At 42.9% G+C, this 19,620-nt stretch overlaps 1 protein-coding gene across 1 annotated transcript in view; it reads left to right on the plus strand.

Moving 5' to 3' along the window:
* Positions 1–7,099, plus strand: part of LOC128812107 (multiple epidermal growth factor-like domains protein 6) — a 188,560-nt gene extending 181,461 nt beyond the window's left edge. The window contains exons 33-38 of the mRNA XM_053986317.1: positions 268–396; positions 2,544–2,672; positions 2,967–3,095; positions 3,792–3,917; positions 6,498–6,626; positions 7,020–7,099. Coding sequence (XP_053842292.1) covers positions 268–396; positions 2,544–2,672; positions 2,967–3,095; positions 3,792–3,917; positions 6,498–6,626; positions 7,020–7,099 — 722 coding nt within the window. The remainder of the gene's footprint in view (positions 1–267; positions 397–2,543; positions 2,673–2,966; positions 3,096–3,791; positions 3,918–6,497; positions 6,627–7,019) is intronic.
* Positions 7,100–19,620: the final 12,521 nt, after the last annotated feature.

Below are 19,620 nucleotides of genomic sequence, written 5' to 3' on the forward strand. Positions count from 1 at the left end.
ATCACCCAGCCTAATCCTGCCCACACCTTCCTGCCACCCTCGGTGCCAGGGCACTGGCTTCTCCAGGAAGCTGAGGGGCTATGTCAGGACAGAGTGTTTGGGTGAAACTGATAATAATCATGGAGTAGTGTCCCACCACCCTAGGGAGACCCTAATCACTCGGGATACATGTGGGGAGCATGTGTTTGTATTTATTCCCTGTCACCTTCATCCTTTGCTTGGGGTGCTAATTTTTGGGTTTTTTCAAACTTTGTTAATTCTCTGTAGTGTGTCCCCAGGGACAATATGGCCCCAACTGCCACCTGACGTGTACCTGTCAGAATGGTGGCATCTGTGACCACGTGGATGGCAACTGCACCTGCGGGCTCGGCTGGACAGGAAGATCCTGTGAGGAAGGTGATTTCCTGCTTTGATGGCAGTGGATTTGTGCACTCAAGCTGGGGTTTGCAGTGTCCCCAGACACCCAGAGACAAGGACAGTTTCAGAAATGTCCCTAGTTGGAGCTTCAGGTCTTTTTTCAAAAGCAGTTTCCTCCTGAGTCCTGCTCATGAATTCCTTATTTCTTCTTCTTCTTCTCCAGTCCAGCTTTTGTGTTCTTTGTCCATAGGAATGCTGGGTTTTGTCTTCTTCCATGTGATCCTCAGAGCAGGAGAAGCCTATGTCTTCCTCCTCACTGGCTGTGTTCTCTTTCATTTGACTCTGGACTGGAGTTGAGCTTCCCGTGTGTAGACTTCCCAGATGTTCTGACAACATCTGTCCAAAGCAATTGAGATTGTCCTGCTCTCTCACCCTTACTTCTCCATGACACCTGTCCCTTGTGCAAGACAAAACACACTAACAGAATAAGCTCATATCCTACTCCAGAATCTCTCCTGTCAGCCCAGTCTTCCCACAACTGTCCTGACCATCTCCCAAAAACCATTCTGCATTTCTCTGTTCCTATTTTTCTCTGTAGGTAAGAGATATCTGTATAGTTACGGACTTGAATGTTCAGGAAACCACAAGTTTGCTGCTATGAAATACAAGTAAATAATTCTAAGTACACATTCAAGATAAATGTCTCATTAAATCATAACTGCAATGGTTCAAGCTCCCCAACACCCTCCCAGGCTCTGATTTACAGCACTTCTGTCCCTGACATCTGTAGAACATTCACCTCAAACTCCATATGTATCTATACCAAGAACTGGTTGTTACAGGGGAGTGTCCCTATATAAAAGTGTCATCCAGAAGTGACACTTTTTAGCAGCATTCTGAGATGCAGTTGTTCCACTCTGCATCTGAGGAGACTCAGAGCCCCGCCGTGCATCTGTGTGCAGAGGAGGAGCGGGGAGGAAAGGAAAGATGCAGCTACTCACAGTGTGAGTGCTGTGAGGATTCAGTGGGCACTGAATGTTCTCTGGGCACAGGCTCTAAAACATTTGCAGTTAACCAATACTTGGCTGACCTCGAAAAGGCCATTTGTGTTCAGCTCCATTTGCCTGTTCCTGGAGATCTCTGTAGTCACCCACAGGCTGAGTTGGGGCTGCCAAGCCTCAGCAGGGTGGTGCAGGTGTCCCCACATGGAGTAATGGATTGTGGGTGTATCTCACAGATAAAACATCTCTGGTGTGGAGCACAGGGAGCAAACACGCACACATTGTATAAGGAACTGTGTGCTGCATCACTAGAGAGAGCTTCACTGTTTATCTTTTGAGAGAGGGAGTGAAATTATTGGAAAATTGAGTCTTGATCTCCACAGCAGTGTGGGTTTGAGTGTGCTGTGACTGGAAATCAAAGACAGCTAATCAGGCATCCTTTTAATAGAGATTAGATATGATGTTCCTGGAAGATCCTGTCTGGCATTTGCAGGGTTCTCAATCTGATTATTTGGACAGCCACGCTCGTTTAAGTTCGTCTGCCCAGATTCAAATTATCCCAGCAGTGGGAAGTTAACTTATTCAGAGATGCTGCTGAGGTTAATTATATTGGCACAGTCCCTTCTGCATGACTTGGCTTTCAGTAATTTGAGACGTGTTTAGTTCTGTAAAAGCAGATAGCTCATTATACATGGACAGACTGTTGGTACGTGTGAAAAAGATCCTCCTGGTTTTATTAGGAATTTGAATAGTGTGGATTCCAATGATAACACAGAGGAGGAAAAGCTTCATGTTTTCTTTCACACTTTTTAAGTGCCTAAAAGAAAATATTGCTGTAGATAAAGAAAGAAAAAAAGAAAATCTAATTTATGCCATTCACTACAAGGCTTTACAACACGTGGTGTGGGTTCAGCATCGAGTCTGTGAAGAGAGAAATTGAAAAAGGCAGACTGTTAAAACTGAGGAAATAACATAAAAGATTTCTCACTGAAGTATGCGAATGCATCATAGTTGTGCAGAAATCCTGTGCCTTCATAACAAATATTCTTTGGTCTGCAAACTATTCCCTGGGTATCATCTCTTGGCAATGCAATCTGTCACATACGGGTGAGGGCAGTACGGGTGAGGGCAGTGATTGTTTGCTTGATTGTTTGTCTCTTTTTCTGTCCATGTCCTGCCCAGCAGAGTGCCTCCCAGGAAAGTATGGGGCTGGCTGCTCCTTGGACTGCCTGTGCCAGCACAATGGCACCTGTGACAGGTTCACAGGCTGCTGCAGGTGCCCCGAGGGTTTCTACGGCCACTCCTGTGAGCACAGTAAGTGGAGGCACTCGGGGTAATTGTCACGGGTTTGGGGCTTCAGAGGAGTCAAGAAACACCTCACTGGTTCAGTTAAAATTTTGGGGATGTCCCAGATCATCCAGCTCCTTCCAGATCTTGCAAATCTCTGGTGATGGGTGGTACAGGTTTAAAAGCCCATGGTATTAGCAGACTTAAGGATAAATATCATTTTTTTTTGTTGGCTGCCAGGGAATGTCACAGAGAATACAGAGGATTTTAATGGGGTGTGTGTGATTTTCTCCATGAGCCTTCTTCATTTTAATTTTTCAGGGTGCCCTCTGGGATTTTATGGGCTGGGCTGTCTTCAAGCCTGTGCCTGTAAAAATGGAGCGAGCTGTGATGCAGTGACAGGACAGTGCCTTTGTCCTTTGGGTTATCATGGTCTCCACTGTGAAAAAGGTACTGGTACACCTCTGATGAGAAAGAAAAAAGAAAAAGGAAAAGAAAAAACAACCAGAAAAAAACCCAAACATCAAAAAAAAAGCCAAAAGCAGAACTCAAAAAACCTCATATAATTACTGAAATATTTGTTGGGAGCCACTTCTTCCATATTTTGAGCTTAATGAATATCCTGAAACACTGAATTTGGGACAGATTTCCTGTTATACAGCCGGGTGTTCCCATTCCCTTATAAATTAACTAATCTGGTTCCAATTAATACAGTGAAAGTCCTGGTCTCCGTGATGTCTTGCAGCAATGAGTTCCACATGCCATTTATTAAAAATAAGTCCCTTTTACTGATTCTAAATTTGCTTCTAAAACTCCAAATAAGATTATTAAATAGGTGCATGTCAAACCTGTTGAGTGCTACGGAGGGGTCTTCTAGAGAGTTCTAATTAAAAATAAAAATAAGTGCCAGCTACACTTCTGGGACAGATTTACAGATACCTTTGAGAAGTTAGATTAGACAACCCCAACAGAAGGAGAGCTCATATAAATATTGTGCTCATTCCGCTATGTTTGATTTCTTCATTAAGCTTGGCATTTACACTGATTTCATTTATGAGCTTTCCCCTGAGACATCCTGGGAAAACTCTGGGTTTAATGTACATCTTGCCACTCAGACGTGCATCTAAAGGGTTCTCTTGCTGTCAGGCTGTGCCAGGGGCTGGTTTGGCGAGGGGTGCCAGCATCAGTGTGACTGTGGAGATGCTCCTTGTGATCCAGAGACTGGGAAGTGCCTTTGCCCACCTGGGAAGACTGGAGACAAGTGTGACATTGGTAAGAGCAATATTTTTAAGGGTTGGACTGTGTATTGTTATACCACTCTGACCTGTTGGTTTTGGAATAACTGTAAAAGGACATTTGCTGGTTTTCAAGAACACATTGTTTGTAGAAAATTGCTCTTTGTGGTTATTAACACCTTTATCAGCAGGCTTGTACCTCTTGATTTAATCAATATTTAAGTTGATATCCTGATAGGAAAACTGCTCATGGGTCAGCTGTAAAATGTCATTTGCCTTGAGTTTTGGAGAACACAGGCTGGGGAAGAATAGACCAAGAAGTTTTGCAAAGGTAGTGGGGAAGACTGCAGAGGCTGCAGTTGGGCACCAAGGGCTCCAATTGCTGCGTGTGTTGTCACACTGACATTTGTGACCCTCTTCAGACCAGTGTAAAAGTATGTCCAGCTCTGGATTTGCTTCCCCTGGAAGCAGGATGGAATCCCCACCGATGAGGGTAGTGGAGCTGCAGCAGCTGTGCTTGCCCCTGGCCTTCAGCAGCAGCCCAGGAACTTTTAACCCAAATGTAATTCCCTCCTTTGCAGCACAGGCACTTGGGCTGTGTGTTGGCCCACAGGAGCAGAATTCTTCTGTAACAAGGACATAAAAATAGGTGAGAAAATTTTCCTGTAGGTAAAAGCAGCCCCACTGCTGTACCCTGCTGGGGTTGGGTGCAGGGTTGAGAGGCAGCAGTGGCAGATTCCTGAGCCAGTCTCTGGTCACAGCTGTGACTCTGATCAGAGTTCAGGCCCAGGTTGGACAGGGCTTGGAGCAGCCTGGTCTGGTGAAAAGTGTCCCATGCCTGTGGCTGGAACCACATGGGTTTAAAGGTCCCTTCTAGCCCAAGCTATTCTAGGATTCTGTGATTATGATGGAGCAGTTTTAGGGTAATCACTGGAGTAAAAGGAGTTGCAGTGGTTTAACTGAGTGTAAGAAAACATTTGTGGTCCCAGTGCTGTGACAAACAAGATAAAAGGAGTGAACATCCATGTGCTACTGTAGAGCTTCACCAGGAACCAAAATCCTCCTGAGCCCCTGGAGCAGAGGGGGAAAATTTTTTCTCTTTTTGTTCTAGGATGGGGCAGAAATAGATTCAAGCAAGCTGTTATTAATACAAATTGCTGTGAGCTTAAGCATTAGTGCAACTTGCAAAACTAAAATGGAAAAACATCTGATTCCCTCTGTGCAGTGTCCTGTGGTCAGGAAATGAAGCTCCCAGTCTGCAGCACTGTTCCAGTGGGAACGTGAGCCACCCTCAGTGCCCACACAGCCCAGGTGTCCCTGGGCCTTTCCAGTAAAATTTTAGGCAGAAGGGGAACGCAAGGGGGAAGTTCAGCACCAAAAATGGGAATTGAGGTTTTTTTCCTCACAAACTCTGCGAGTCATTTTTATTTTTCTTAAATCAGCTAGGGTAGCCCCCATCCACGAAAAGCTGTTATGGGGTAGGTTTTATTTGCATTTTTATTTTCAATTAGGCTCAGTTCATCTGTGATATAACTGTGAGCAGCTGTGACTGTGCAGCAGCCATAAAGATAAAAGGCCTGATTTTAATTTGAACTCTGGTAAAGCACCCATTAAACAGGCAAAATGTTAATTAAAAAAAAAAAAAAAAAGGGAGAGAGAATATAACAGACTTTTATGGTCGTTCTTTTTCTGTAGTAAATTAACATTGCAGACTTTCAAACAGATGTCTTAAATACACATTGTTATTAACATGAAAATGTGGTATTACATAAATTAAAATCAGGTCCAGAGGTGTTTGGGGAGACCTTTTCTCATAACATTTCCTAATTGAAAAGGCCAAGCTCGGAGCGCACGGGGCGAGTTCTCCCACGTGCTGGGGCTGCAGCTGACGCAGGGCTCAGCAGGACTTTATTTACCCGAGGGTGCTCGTGGGAGAAGGCAAATTCCCTGGTTAGAGGGTTTTTCAGTGAGGTGAGGGAGAGAGGGCCATTGTTTGCTGTGTATTTCACACTCTGCCATGTGACCTGCTCACTTTCCTTTCCTGCCTGTCCTCTGATGCATAAAAAGTTGAAGCGAGCATTTACCAGCCTAGGTATGAAATGTATTTGCATTTGGAAAGTGAGATTTTTTTTTTTTTTTTTTTTTTTTTTTTTTTTTTTTTTTTGTGAGTTTAATTTGCCAGGATGCAGCAGAATTGTGCAATCAGAGCAAGACATGAGTATCTATAAAATGGATTAATTCTCAGTGTCACACTCTGTGAGGGAAAGCTCTTGGCCAGCACGTACTGACAGCCCAGCCATGCAGGAGAGACAGGGGAAGGAGAAAGTGTGGATCCAGGACGCTGACAGCAACTTTCCTGAGCTGATCCCAAGATGTTCTCTGTTGGGCTGTTAACCCCTGTTTTTAGTAATGATTTCCATTCTGGGAACCTCTTCAGGACAGCTGGGCTTCAGCTTGGGCAGAGCATGTGGCAGACGAAACTCGACGACTGCCGCGCTCTCCCAAATGTCACGTCTGAATGTGAGCAGATGTAGGTGTCTGAGCAGCTTCCTGATCCCACAGAAGGGGGAGGCTGCCAGGAGTGTTCACCCTGTCCCAAACCCTCCTGTCCTTGCAGGGTGCAGGCCAGACAGGTACGGCCCTGGCTGCTCCCTGCGGTGCCAGTGCGCTGGCAGATCCCGCTGCAATCCCCACAACGGGAACTGCGCCTGCCCGAGCTCCTGGATGGGGCCAACCTGCAGAGAAGGTAACCAGGCCGGGGGTGCAGTCTTTCCTGGTGGCATAAAACACCTCTGGCCCATGCTGGTGGTCAGTTTGGATGGGAGGGTCAACCCCTTGGACTGTTTGGATAATTTCTCCTCTTAATGAACTGGAGTATGGAGGGAGTTTCCTCTCAGCTGTAGTGTAATCACAATTCCTCTTTTAGTTTAGGAAAAACTTTGGGAACCTTCTGATTTGGAGGTGTTTTATAGTTTTGCCTGCTCTCTGCCTCTGTGAGGAGGCCGCTGTAACTCCCACCTCTACCTTCTTTTCAAGGCTACCATTTATTGAATTATTTAAGTGTAAATTGTATAATCTATATAATATTTCAGTATTAGGTTATATGGACCTGAAACCATGTTTCTACTTAATTCTCTAGGTGGCCCTCCAAAGCTTCCTTTTTATGAAGAACAAGCTCAAGAAAGAGGGAGTATTTTTCCAAGAGCTCTACAACAGTAACATTTGGACTAATAAATGAACTGTTTTATATGCACAGACGGTATTTGAATTTGGATATGAAAACAGTTATTCAATTCAGCTTGAATTGTACTGAAGTATTCACACTTCTTATGGAAGACTACAGAGGCCATTTAGTAGCTGGATCCTTTTAAAGAGTTGAATCTGTTTCATGTGCTCATTCCTAGCCTCTTGCCCTCCATTAATCTACTCTGGACATTCTTTCTGGTATTAATATAATACATTGCTTGAAATCCTGGACATGTTTTTAATCAGACCAGCTCCAAAGAGTATCAGGATAAGCAGCATGTAACACATCACCATGGAATGAGCCACACTCCCTATCAGGGACTTTCTAAACCCACTTGACAACCAGCACCAAGTTTGACGAGTATTCCACAGATTATTTCTCTGTGCACAGAAACTAGAGGGATTCATCAAGTTAATTCCTCTTTGAATAAAACTGTGTGTTCTGGAGAAGCATGCAGTATAATTTTGAAGTTGCAGCTGAAGAAGAATCTGCTACAATCCGACAAGGGTCCTCAATACATTGTTAATTTATTTAAGAGCATCTTCTGCATTCCTGGTGTGGTTTGACTGATTGGAAGGACTCTGTCTGAATCTGTCTTCCTAAAGACCATGGTGTCATCTGCCAGGCTCTTCTGGAATTATCTGTTCTCACATTTTACCAGATAAATTTCTCAGTGGGTTGTCAACTCAGTGCGTTGTGCAGCACTTCTCATCAAAGAGTATCTGCTAATGCAGAAAAGTTTTTATCTTGAATGGAGAAAGCAGATAGTAAGCAAGGAGAGATGCTTAAAGATACTATCTTTGGGGCTTGTGCTTTTATTGAGCAATTTTGGTTTTTTTAATCAAGTCATCTCACAGCAGTCCTGATACCATTCAACAGCTGCTGGTGGCCACCTCATGGAACAGAGACATTTTGGTGCTATTTTGTCTGTTTAGACAGGTTTTGCCTTTGATATAGAACTATGTCATTATAAAGAAATTTATGTCCTGTATTTTAATACTCTGAGTTAACCAGACTAAAATACTTCAGAGTGCCTCTTTATACCTCTCTTTAGGTTAGGAGTTACAAAATCTGTGTGGTAACCACTTGACTCTGACTGTATCAAAAGTGCACTTAAGTAGGGGCATCAAGACCATGGTAGACACAGAGTATGGGCAGTTCCAGCTCTTGTGCTGACACTCCATTCACCACCAGAGCAAGCTGCAGCTCTGCAAGAGCAGGATTTTGTTTTGCAAGAGACAAAATGACATTAATTGATGGTAACTTGGGATTTTTGAAGAAGTTTGTTGTTGTGGTTGGGTAGGTGGTGAGTTGGTGAAGCAGGATCCAGGAGGTTGGATGGGAAGGTGAGGTCACAATTTTCCCCCATGGATCATCTGCAGCCAATGACTGTCCAGGCCAAAGCAAGTGCCACTTGCTCCCCTGGGAGTTTATTTCAAATTGTGATCTGTGGGAGGCAAAACAGTTTTAGGAGGTGTTTTCCAAGCTTCATGGAAGTCTTATTGTTGTTATTCATCACTTCATAGGTATTGAAATTAAAGGTATTTGTGAATGTGTCAAAATTAATTAACTAACTGTTCTTTCAGCCAGAAAATCACTGGGGCTGATGCTGATCCCTTTTAATTTCTTTTGTAGAGCTCAATGAATGTCACTGGAAAGTTCATTCAATGTAAATGTGGTAAAATTATGGTCCCAGAAGCGTGTGACTCTCAGCAAGGAAGTGATATTTTAAATGTTCATTTGGAGGTGTGATGGCCTGGGTCTGATCCTACAGTTACGTGAATTTGGGGCAGTTTCACTGAACAGGAACCTGCAAGGTGAATCTCCTGTGAGACAATGAGATATAATCTTAGCAACTGCTGGGGAAGAGCAGTTGAAGTTGAGCAGTTAACATATTTTGGACTTAGCTCTGTATTTACTGCAGAGCCAAACTACAACAGCAAGTGCAAGTGTCACACTGCACTTAGGATTTTTTGTAGAATCGTCGAGTGAGTAAAGCTGTAGAAAATCTCTGAAGGTCTGAGCTTCCCCTTAAAGCCTGGTCAGCTTCAGAGTCAAATGGGTCAGAGATTCATCACTCAAGTCAAATTTCAGAGATTCATTCCACCTAGTTTGGAATATCTTCAAGGACGGAGATCCCACCACCTCTTTGAACCCGTCCTAGTGGAGATTTCATTTTCTTCCTTTTTTTTTTTTTTTTTTTTTTTTTTCCCTGGTTTCTAATCAGAATTTCTTCAGTTTCATCTTTGTTCCACTGCTTCTCATCCTTTCAGTGTGGACCTCTGGGGAGCCTTTGGCTTCCTCTCCCCCAGAGCCCCCATGGGGTAGTTGGCTACAGCCTTGGTCTTCTCTTCTGAAGACACCCTATCCACTGGCCACATTCCAGTACCTCAGACATTCCAGTTCATCCCAGCTGCCAGAGACTGGTGTGGTTACTCAGCAGCATAAAACTCTTTACACTGCTGTCAGACAGCAGAGTGTATCAAATGTACTGTTTTTCTCTTATTTTTGTAGATTGATGTGTGATTTGAGCAGCTAATCAAAGGGGAAACCTTTCTCAAGCCATATTATTTACACCCATGTATACTTGTTTACATTTTCCATAGTACCTTGATAATAGAATTGTAAATATGTAGTATAAGGAAATGAAAGATTTTTGTATGACATGTTTTTAAAGGACGTCACTATTTTAGGTACATGATGAAATACATATTTTAAGTGACTGATACTGAGCCTGTGCCAATGAATTAAGGGCCCAAGTAGATCTGCTTTGGGAAATATTTCAGCAAACTTTTTTAAAATCAAAAAATGCCAATTCATATAAACCACTCCATATGCAATAGACTTTTTTATTTAAAGTGCTTCTTAGCTTTATGTTATTACCTTGGGAAAAGAAGTTCACTTCAGTGCCATCAAACAGACCATTCTGATTTGTGGCTCTGCATGACTTTTTGTTCCAAAACAAAATGCAGTCATATACAGGTGAAAATCAGAATTAAAGATTTCAAAAATGTAAAAAGAGGAATTTTGATTGGGGTAGTTGGAATGTCTGATCTTGGTTCTTACTTTTTCCATAAGGCAGAGAAAATGTTTACAAGATTTTGTTTCCTAGAAGAGCCTGAACTTTATTAACAACTAAGTAAGGAAGTTTACTTGTTTCTGATATTATTGTTCTGATTCTGCTCCTTACTACAGTTTAACACATTTACCTGATTCTTTGCCTACAAAGTAGTCCTTATTAGACAGGATGGAATTTTTTTAATGCAAAACTGACTAAATCAGCTTTTCCAGAGATTAATTTTGTGGCAAGTGAGTATAGTTGCTACTGAATTAACACAACTTTGCTTATTTGCTTGATCAGATTCCAGTGAAAGAGTGTCAGGCTGATGTAGTGCTGAGCACAGCACTGGGGCTTGTTGAAAATGAAAGTGAAAATGGGGTTTATAGTTAAATTGATGTCCATCTTCCTCTTGGTGAAGGCCTTTGCTGGCTCCCAGGAGGCTGAAGTTAGTTACACTTGCTTGAAGAGAGAGCTCTGTGTGTTCCTCTGTAGCGCACTTGCACGTGCAGATAACTCCTTTCAGAAAGACACTGGAATTATTTCAGCCATGCAGCTCCTGTGCCAAATCCCCCTCTCTTACCTCGTGTGCTCCAGATAACTTCAGCTGGAGTGGGAAGGAGTTGAGTGTAACTCAGTGGGCCCAGCAGAACCTCGCTCGCTGTGAATTCATGAAACCATGAAACATGTTTTAAGTTAGACTTCACTAACACTATCCTCATAGGAAAACAATCAGAATTTTAAAAATTCCCCGCTTCCCCTGCCAAAAATTATTATTCTACTTTTATCCTTTTTATGTTGAAGAACCATAGCTATTAAAGTTTGCCCAGATTCCTTGCCAACCATATTATTTTGATTGGCTGCAGGTTTCTGTTTGTGTAAGTAATAACCAGCATAGTGTCAGGAGTTGCCAACGGGACAAACATGGAAATAATACCTTCATGTCCTTCCCAGAAGAAGCAAAGACACATTTGGGAGCCATCGTGGCTTCATTGTGCGGATCAAACAGTGACTCTGTTAGAATTTAGCTTCTTATCCGAGCAAAGTAAAGCTTAGGAACAATCTTTGAGAGTGCTGGTGGACCAAGAAGCATCTATCCTCCCATCCTTGTGTTAATATTTTTATATTTAGGCTGGAAACCATCTCAGCCCCCAGTTTTTGAAGGACTTTTCCTCCAGGTTGACCTGTGGCTGACTGAGCAGCTCCATGCATGGGCTGCAACTGTACCCAGTAATTCTTTTGTAAGGTCACAGCTTTAAATTCTGACACTGAGTAAAGCAATTTCCAGCAGTAAACACCAAATCTCAACCTTGTAGAGCATAATTTTTTCATTCTGTTCTTTTTATTGCTTTTAATAAGCACTTGCATAGCAATGTTATGTCTCTGTGAATTTGTAATTCCTCTTCAAGAAATGTGTGGGGTGTATCTTGGATTTGTACTGTACTTTTTGTTGTAGACACGTTGTAGTGAAAGGATGCTGGTTTTTTTTTATATATAAACATGTCATTAAAACTTTATCTTGTTTTTCCCTTATTGCTAGTTTTGAAGCAACAGGCTTATGTTGTGGATGAGACTTTATTCGACTGAACTAATTCACATTCAGAGCAAACAGGCTGAAATCACACCTGCTTTTGGTAGTTTGTACAGAATAAATAATGGCCTGTGCCCAAGTGGGTTTGTATATGATCCCTGACCAGGGCAGGCTGGCCAGTGACTGAGCCTGACAAATGGAGCTTTCTGGCACTCCAGAGTATTAGAAATATTCAAAACACAGCATGAATCTTGCTGGAAGAGGATGGTTGTGAAGTGCAACATTTTGGGAAGACTTGGGCACGGAGCACTTTGAAGGCATTTGAAACCACACACGTGCAGCCTCCCATCAGCCTGCCTGGGCACTTCCCAGAGCCCAGCTCTGCCAACAGATTGCCCAGTTCACCTTCAGGGTATTGTCTTCTCACATTGGCAGGAGCTGAAGGAACCTGTGTGCCTGCTTAATGCCAAATAATGCAGTAGGAGTGTGCTGGTTAATTGGAAGTAGCAGGCTAAATTGAATTCAAAATGTGTAACAAAGGGGGAACGGTAGATCAAGCTGTCAGAGAAAAAGGGGACAGCTCTGGCTTGCTGCTTTCTGGGAGAGCAGGCTTGGATTCCTTTTGAAATTTCAGGGCAAACATTTTGAATGGAGCTGTGTAATACTGCGGGGTTCTGTCTTGTGTGATTTACTTCACTCTTCCTGCAGTTTTCAACAAGCAACAGAATAATTAAGTTCATTTGGTTTGTCATCTTTTTGACATATGTTCTAAAAATAATTCTATAATCCTTGCAACTTACCCAGTAATTTCTTTATTAGAAGCCATATTCCTACTGTTCTAAGAAGCTGTTGATGTTATCCTATATCAACAAATCATGTTGATATTAACCTCTCAGATTGCTGTTAAAAGCTGATCAAAAACTAGACATGGAATATTAAACCAGAATATTAACCTCTGCAGAGTTAGCATTGATCTGTGTTTTAAACCTTTAAAAAGACGTGCCTCTGCAGCACTTGGAATGTTCATAAATCATGGAATGGTTTTGGTTGGAAGGGACCTTAAAGATCATTTATTTCCAGCTAAATATGGAGCAGCCACAACTTCTCTGGGCACCCATTGCCAGTGCCTCACCACCCTCAGAGTAAAGATTTTTTTTCTGATATCTGAGATATGTGGGACCAGAGTGACCTTGTGACTGTGTCCAGGGAGCACTGTTCCATGGGATTGTCCCTCAGCACCTTCAGAAATGATCACCCCAATCTGCAGCCAGCACTGCTTATCTCTTCTTTTAGTCAGCACTAGAAGTTCACGGGGTGCTCACAGAATATTCTGTATGCATGCAATAAAAACAACCATCCAAACCCTGTGAATGGTTTAAAAATGACTTAAAAGTGCTGTATGATAAGGCACTTCTTTGTTGATTCCTTCAAGCATGGTTGTTTAAAAAAACACAACTCAGTTGTGTTGTTTTATATATGAATAAAGATGTCAGCAAGTAGTCATCTAACTGTCCGTGCCATTTGGCAGTATGTAGCTTCCTTTTCAGTAATAGCCCAATAAATCTTTATCTTTTACTAAGCTGATGACAGCAAAACATCTTGAGAAGCTGCATGTGGTGTAGATATTATAGTTAATACTTAAATGCTTCATGCCATCGTCTGCTGGGTGTTTTTTCCCATCCAGATGTAACATCCTGATCTAAGGCATGTGCTCGCTTCTCCCTCCAGTGATTCCAAGAACCTAGTGATAATTAATTAGTTAATTAATTAATTAAGGTCTGTTATCCAAGACCACCATGTTGGTCCACAGTAACTGAGATCCACCTGCTCAGGTGACCTCACTGACCTCCCACCTAAAGTGGTGCAAAAGTTGCAGCTTTGCCATTTGGAGCGGGTTCTGTGCTTTGTGTTTCCTTTCTGCCTACAAGCCCTTGGTTCATCCAGAAATCCAGGGCTTGTCTCAGCTCTGTCCCCTGCTCTGGAGGTGGCCATGGAGGCTTCCCAGTGGGAGCAGCACTGTGAACTGGGCTCATGTTTCATGGGTAAGTGGAGCCTCGTTTGGGGTGGAAGTGCCCCACGTTCCCATTCAAACCAGCCTGTCATTTCTTTGTTACTTGCTAAGTCTTGAAGTGCCATAAATTACTTACAAAGTGACTTAATGAAAATGCTCTGATTTTTGCAGCTGGAGGAGGCTTTTTTTCAACCAGAAATCCAGTTGCTAAATGATTTATTTTTCCTCTAAGAACCACATTAGGATTTCTTGCTGTACATCATCATCAAAGAGCAAGATTGGTGCAAGTAGAGACTGTGGGGTAATTCCTGCCTGTCCATTTGCTTTTTTTCCTTTTTCCCTGACATTTCAGCTGTGGGAGCTGTTGTGGATCTTGGCCTTGCACTACCAGGCACAGGGGAAAGCTGCTCTTAATTATTACTTTACGTTAAGGGCAGGTATGAAATACAAAGCAGCAAATAGCATCACATTAAATCTGGGCTGTATCCCTGGGTAATGAGGGGTGGGAATGCTGCAGGAGCAGCAGCCAGGGATGGCATCACTCTGCTGGAGCCTTTTGTGGAGCCCTTCACCCTTTCAAAAGTAAGAGGTCTGAACAGGCAGCTTGAAAGACTATTAGAACTGCTCACGGTCATAGTTAGCGTGTTAAAACATTTTACAAGAACCAGTGAATTTGATCAGAAAATAGTTATTTTTGGCTGCCAATGTGGCAAAACCACTTAAAATGCAAACTCAAGAATGTGTTGAAAGGAGTCAGTTTGCCAGCACAGCTATTGTTGTAGCAAAGTCTCCCCTCTGATCCAACGGGAATCTTCTGCTCAAGTTTTATTACTTAGAAAGTTAACGTGGATGTCAAGCACCTGGAAATCTTTATGTCTTTGAAAAGAGCATTAGTAGGGGCTGAGTGGGTTTGGTTTCTTGCTGCAAACTCCTTTGCTGTGGGGTGTTAGCTGGGGGTTTCTTTCCCTTGGGAAGCTTTGATTGATTTGATAGTTCAGTGTCACTGCTCGGATGATGTACTCTCTACAAGGGATAACAAGGTGTGTGATTTGGTGCAAAAGTATTTGAATTGGCAGTGTATTTTCTCTTATTTTCGATTTCTAGCTTAAAAAAAAAAAAAAAAAAAGAGAGAAGCCTTGGCTTTTTTTGCCTTTTTAAAAAATATGTGAAGAACCCCAACCAACACACAAGGGTCCTCTAGAGAGACAGGGCTGCCTCCTTTGAGAAAAATCCCAAAAATGCCTGTAAGCACTTGGGACAGAATTATTTCAGCATTATAAATCCATCTTGATGCATGTCTCAGTGAGGGTTTATCCAAGCAGAAAGCCCCTGGACCCTTGAGGAGCTGGAGAAGGGATGGATCTGCAGCTCTTGTTATCTCAAGAGCTTTTGTTATCTCTAAATGGTGCTGCAGCAACATGTGCCAAGGCAGGGCAGATGTGAAAAGCATCATGACCAATAAATTAATGTTTTACTTTGAGTGGGCATGAAGGAGGATGTTGCAAACTGCTGTTCTTCCTGCCTCTGCTGCCAGCAAAACAAAGCCCCACACAAGAGGGTTTGAAGGTCCCTCTGGGAAAAAATGCCATTGCCAGCTCCACCAGAGTGCCTTGTCCAAGTTGCCCTGAAGGAATCTCTGCCAGAAATACCTGTTAACAATAAGGACCTGTTAATGTTTCACAATTATTTTCCCAAGTATTTAATTGCTGCAGCAGTCCCCAACACAAGAAACTGGCAGATATTAAATACACAAGAACTGTGCAAACCTCTGGTCTGTCTGCATGTGCCAAGACCAAGATACAGCTGCACATCTGCAGGTCTGGGGAGGACTCTGAGTGCAATCAAGATGAATAAAAAGCTGGGACTCTATCAGCCATAACTACAACATTTCCAAAGAAAATCAACATGATTTTTGTCTTTTGTGGAAGGAAGCTAAACCACAAATTACTCATGGCAGTCACATCCCAACTTTTCTGCACAGAGGCTGCTCTGGGGAATGAAGGAGAGCAGTGTTGGTGGCCCGTCAGGAGGGATTGTTTGTAATTCACCATCCCCACGAAGGTGTTGCTTGGTCACTGGCTTCATACCAGATACAAACTCATGATTTACCGCAGGTGTGACCTTCCTGCCTCAAGGTGTATTTACAGAGCTCTTGCTTGCCTTCCCCATGTAGATGTCAAAGCGGATGAGGCTGACGTTTACAACTGACAAAACCCCACAAATTGTAGCTGCTCTGTCTGATATCAAGGCAACATTGCAGCTTATATTGATAGTTTATCCTCCCCAAATGAGGAAACAGCAGCACTGGCACACCTTCAATGTTTCTGCCTCTCTCTGCAGGATCTTAAAGACTAGGCTGTGCCTTGGTGGAGGTCAGAAAGTGATATTGGCTTTTGAAGTGGTACTGAGAACCTGTCTTCATTCTTGAGCCTTGGTGCACCTTTTCAGCTTGTAAATTTATATATCTGCCAAAATTTCATCTGCCTGATAGAGTTCAGGAGCTACTTGACAACAGATCTTCCCAGTTCCTGTCAGGTTGATCATTGATGTGGCTCCCACGGAGCAGTTCCTGTTGAGTGCTGCATTCTCACATGTTGGGACATCCATTGCTTGCAAAAGATGTTCATGGACTGCCATGACACAGACTGATTAATTCTGCTTGGGTTTTCCAGAGGAATAGGTGGATTCAAACCTGCTGGGAGCCAAGGGAGAGCTGGACTGGAGTCTCCTACACCCTGGTAAGAGCTCCAGTCACTGAGTGATTTGATAACCAGAATACTCCTTATGGCTACCTTCCCACAGGCTTACAAATATAGCTTGAAGGTTTGTTTGTTTTTAACTGGAATGAGCATATTGGTAATTTGCACAATTATTTTTTGGCCTCCAAAAATTTTTGAGCAACTCAGTAGGTGGCACCCTTTCTATTCCTTTATTTTCCACCAAATGTCAAAAATAAGTTGGAGCTGGAGCCTGTGAGTGTGTGTGTGTGTGTGAAACAAGTTCAGTAAAAATGTAAATGCATATTTGTCTCCTTAATTGAATATAGTATATTGTGAAATCATTACTGTCAGGGCACACTTGGGTTTATACAAACGCTTAAGTAAAGAAAATATATAAACCTAGATTGACTTGAACAATTTGAATGTGATAGCAGACATCTGTGTTCAATAACATCACTTTGGTAAGCGGTGTTTAATATTTCATGTCAAAGCGAGGAGAGTAATAGAACGGGGTATTTTCAGAATTCTTAGATTGCTGAAGTTTATGGCGTGGCATAATATATAATCTGTCCTTTGTCAAGCTCACCAGAAAGAGCCCTACTGCAGCTGAAGACGTAAAGTGCTCTAATATATATGTTTCTAGACCTCTCCCTGCTTGAGGAATTAATCTTGGGAGGTGCTGAGTGCCCTGAAGTGCCAGTGAAGTCAGTGGGATTTGAAGTTTCTCACAGCTTGGAGAACAGGGATCCTTACAGGGGCTAATTACTCTCCTCCAGTCCCGGCCAGGAAAGCCCTTTAGAGCTCCTTAACTTTTAGTGTGTGAGGAGTCCTCTTAAAACATCAGGAATGCTGCTGGGACAGTGTCCAGAGGTCCAGCTCATTCCTCCATCATCTGATAAAATGAGAGCTGCTCCTCAGCCTCGGGAATTTAAAATTTGGGGGCAAAGAGGTGAAAATGAGGAAGTTCCCTGCCCAAGGGCAGATCTGCCACTGAGGGCTGAGCTCAGAGTGCCCCAAAGCAGATCAGAGCATTATCTACTGGGTTTTGGGGAGCAGAGGAGAAGGAAAGGGGCACCCCCTCATTCCAAGTGAAGTCCATCGCCAGATTGGGGACTCTGTTTGGCTGCAGAAAGTTCAAAGAGAAACATTTTTATTTATCTTCCAACTCTCTTATTAATGAGCAATTACACTGATGTTCTTGGATGAATTTCCACTGAGTAATTCATCTACAAACAAATCTTTCTTTTGTATTTCTCCCCCCCAAACCCCAGTCTTTTGTATTTCATTTTTAGGTGAAATTCTGTAGTGAAAAGGGCCAAAAGAAACATGCTTTCCTGAGCCTCATGCTGAATGTCTGTCTGGACAGTTTCATTTTAACTGCAGCTTGGGAAAAAAAATGTAAACATGGTGTAAGTATCATTTTTAAGCTGAAATTGTTTTTCCCCCGTGTTCAAATAGCATTATAAGTGTTTGCTCAAAAGAGGCATATTTATTCATCTAGCCTCTGAGAGAACACTGTGTGCATAGGTAGCAATAAAAATGTGTTAAGGCCTGAGAGAGATTCCCCTGGTAAATGGCTTTTCTCTTGACCTCCTCTTAAGCATCTTAGCGGGGCTCTGCTGCTGCCTCTCTGAGGAAGTATGTTTGCACTGGGGAGGAAGAATTTTTAAAGTTGCAGAGTGTTACAAACAGTGAGCAAATAACTGTGGGGGTTTGGATGTTTGGGTTTTTTTTATAATGTTGGAAAAAAAACTCTATGAAAAAGACGAGATGCAAAACAGTCACACACATTGAAAGTTTTTCCCAACATGCTATATGATTTCTTGCAAGGAAGATGATCTATGCAATTGTTATTATTCTCGAAATTGTTTTTCTGACTAATTTCTCAATAATTTTTTTTTTTTTTTTTTGGTGTGACTATTCACCACTCCTGTGTTTGATAGCTGAATCTGCCTGCATGGGTTGTTTAGTATGGAGAAAAGGAGGATCAGGGGGACCTTATCACTTTCTTCAACTCCCTGACAGGAGGTTGAGAAGGGAAGATGGGAGAGAGGATTGAGAAGGAAGATTGAGAAGGAGAGATGGGGAGAGGAAATGGCTTCAAGTTGTGGCCAGGAGAGGTTTTGGTTGGATATTAGGGAAAACATCTCCTCTGAAAGGGTGATCAGGCATTGGAAGAGGCTGTGCAGGGTGGTGGTGGAATCACCACACCTGGAATTGTTCAAATAATATGTAAGTGTGGTGCTTAGGGGCATGGCTGGCAGTGCTGGGTTAATGGTTGGACTTGATGGTCTTAGAGGGTTTTCCAGCCTAAGTGATTCTCTGATTCTGTGCATATTCAGATATAGGTCAGACACTCAACATCATGTGGCTTCTCTGGCACATGAGGTTACTGTCCCCTGATTACAAGCCCGAGTATTTTTGTGTGCAGAAATTATTTCCAGTGATTCTTTCCACAACCATGGAGTTGCTTTTCCATGAATTTGGTTCATTCAAATGTTAGTGGAAAGGAAAACCAAAATAAGGAGGGACCGTAGCAGAAAGAAATTCATCAGGCTGTTTGTATGAACAAGGGCAAGGCTTCCCTGCTTTGCTCACCCAGCTTCTCTCTCCTGCCCAATTAAATGTGCACTTGGCAGTTGTCAGACTGAATAACTGGACTCACCACAGAAGCTGGAGATGGAAAACACCTGCTCAGACCATCCCCTGCCCAGTGCAGAGCCATTTCCCTGCAGGACGTGGGTCATCCCTAAATCCTGCAGCTGACATGCAACGCACAGCCTCAACTGGCAACATCCTGTCCAGAGTTGCACCTCATAAATCAGGCCCAGTAAATCAGCAAGGAAGAGCAGTTACCAGCGCTGTATCTCCCTTCTGCACGGTTTCCTTATGTTCTGAGGAACCAGTGGCATGTCAGAAATGATTCTCTTACCCAAGCACTGACCAGTATCTCCTCGGTGCTGTATCTTGCCAAGCAGGAACATAAGCAAACACTCAGGTCTGCACTGGGGACTTGAGCAATCTCCCTGCAGGGCCAACATTCCTCCCAGCTGTTTATGTGTCCGTCACGGGGTCGCTGCTGCTCTTATCGATAGCTGATGTTGTTGCTGCTGCAGCACTGAGTCATTTTATCATTCCTGGGTGGGAGGATGAGTTAAACGATGAATCTGTGC

This window comes from Vidua macroura, chromosome 10 (assembly GCF_024509145.1).
Source record: "Vidua macroura isolate BioBank_ID:100142 chromosome 10, ASM2450914v1, whole genome shotgun sequence".
Lineage (NCBI taxonomy): Eukaryota > Metazoa > Chordata > Aves > Passeriformes > Viduidae > Vidua > Vidua macroura.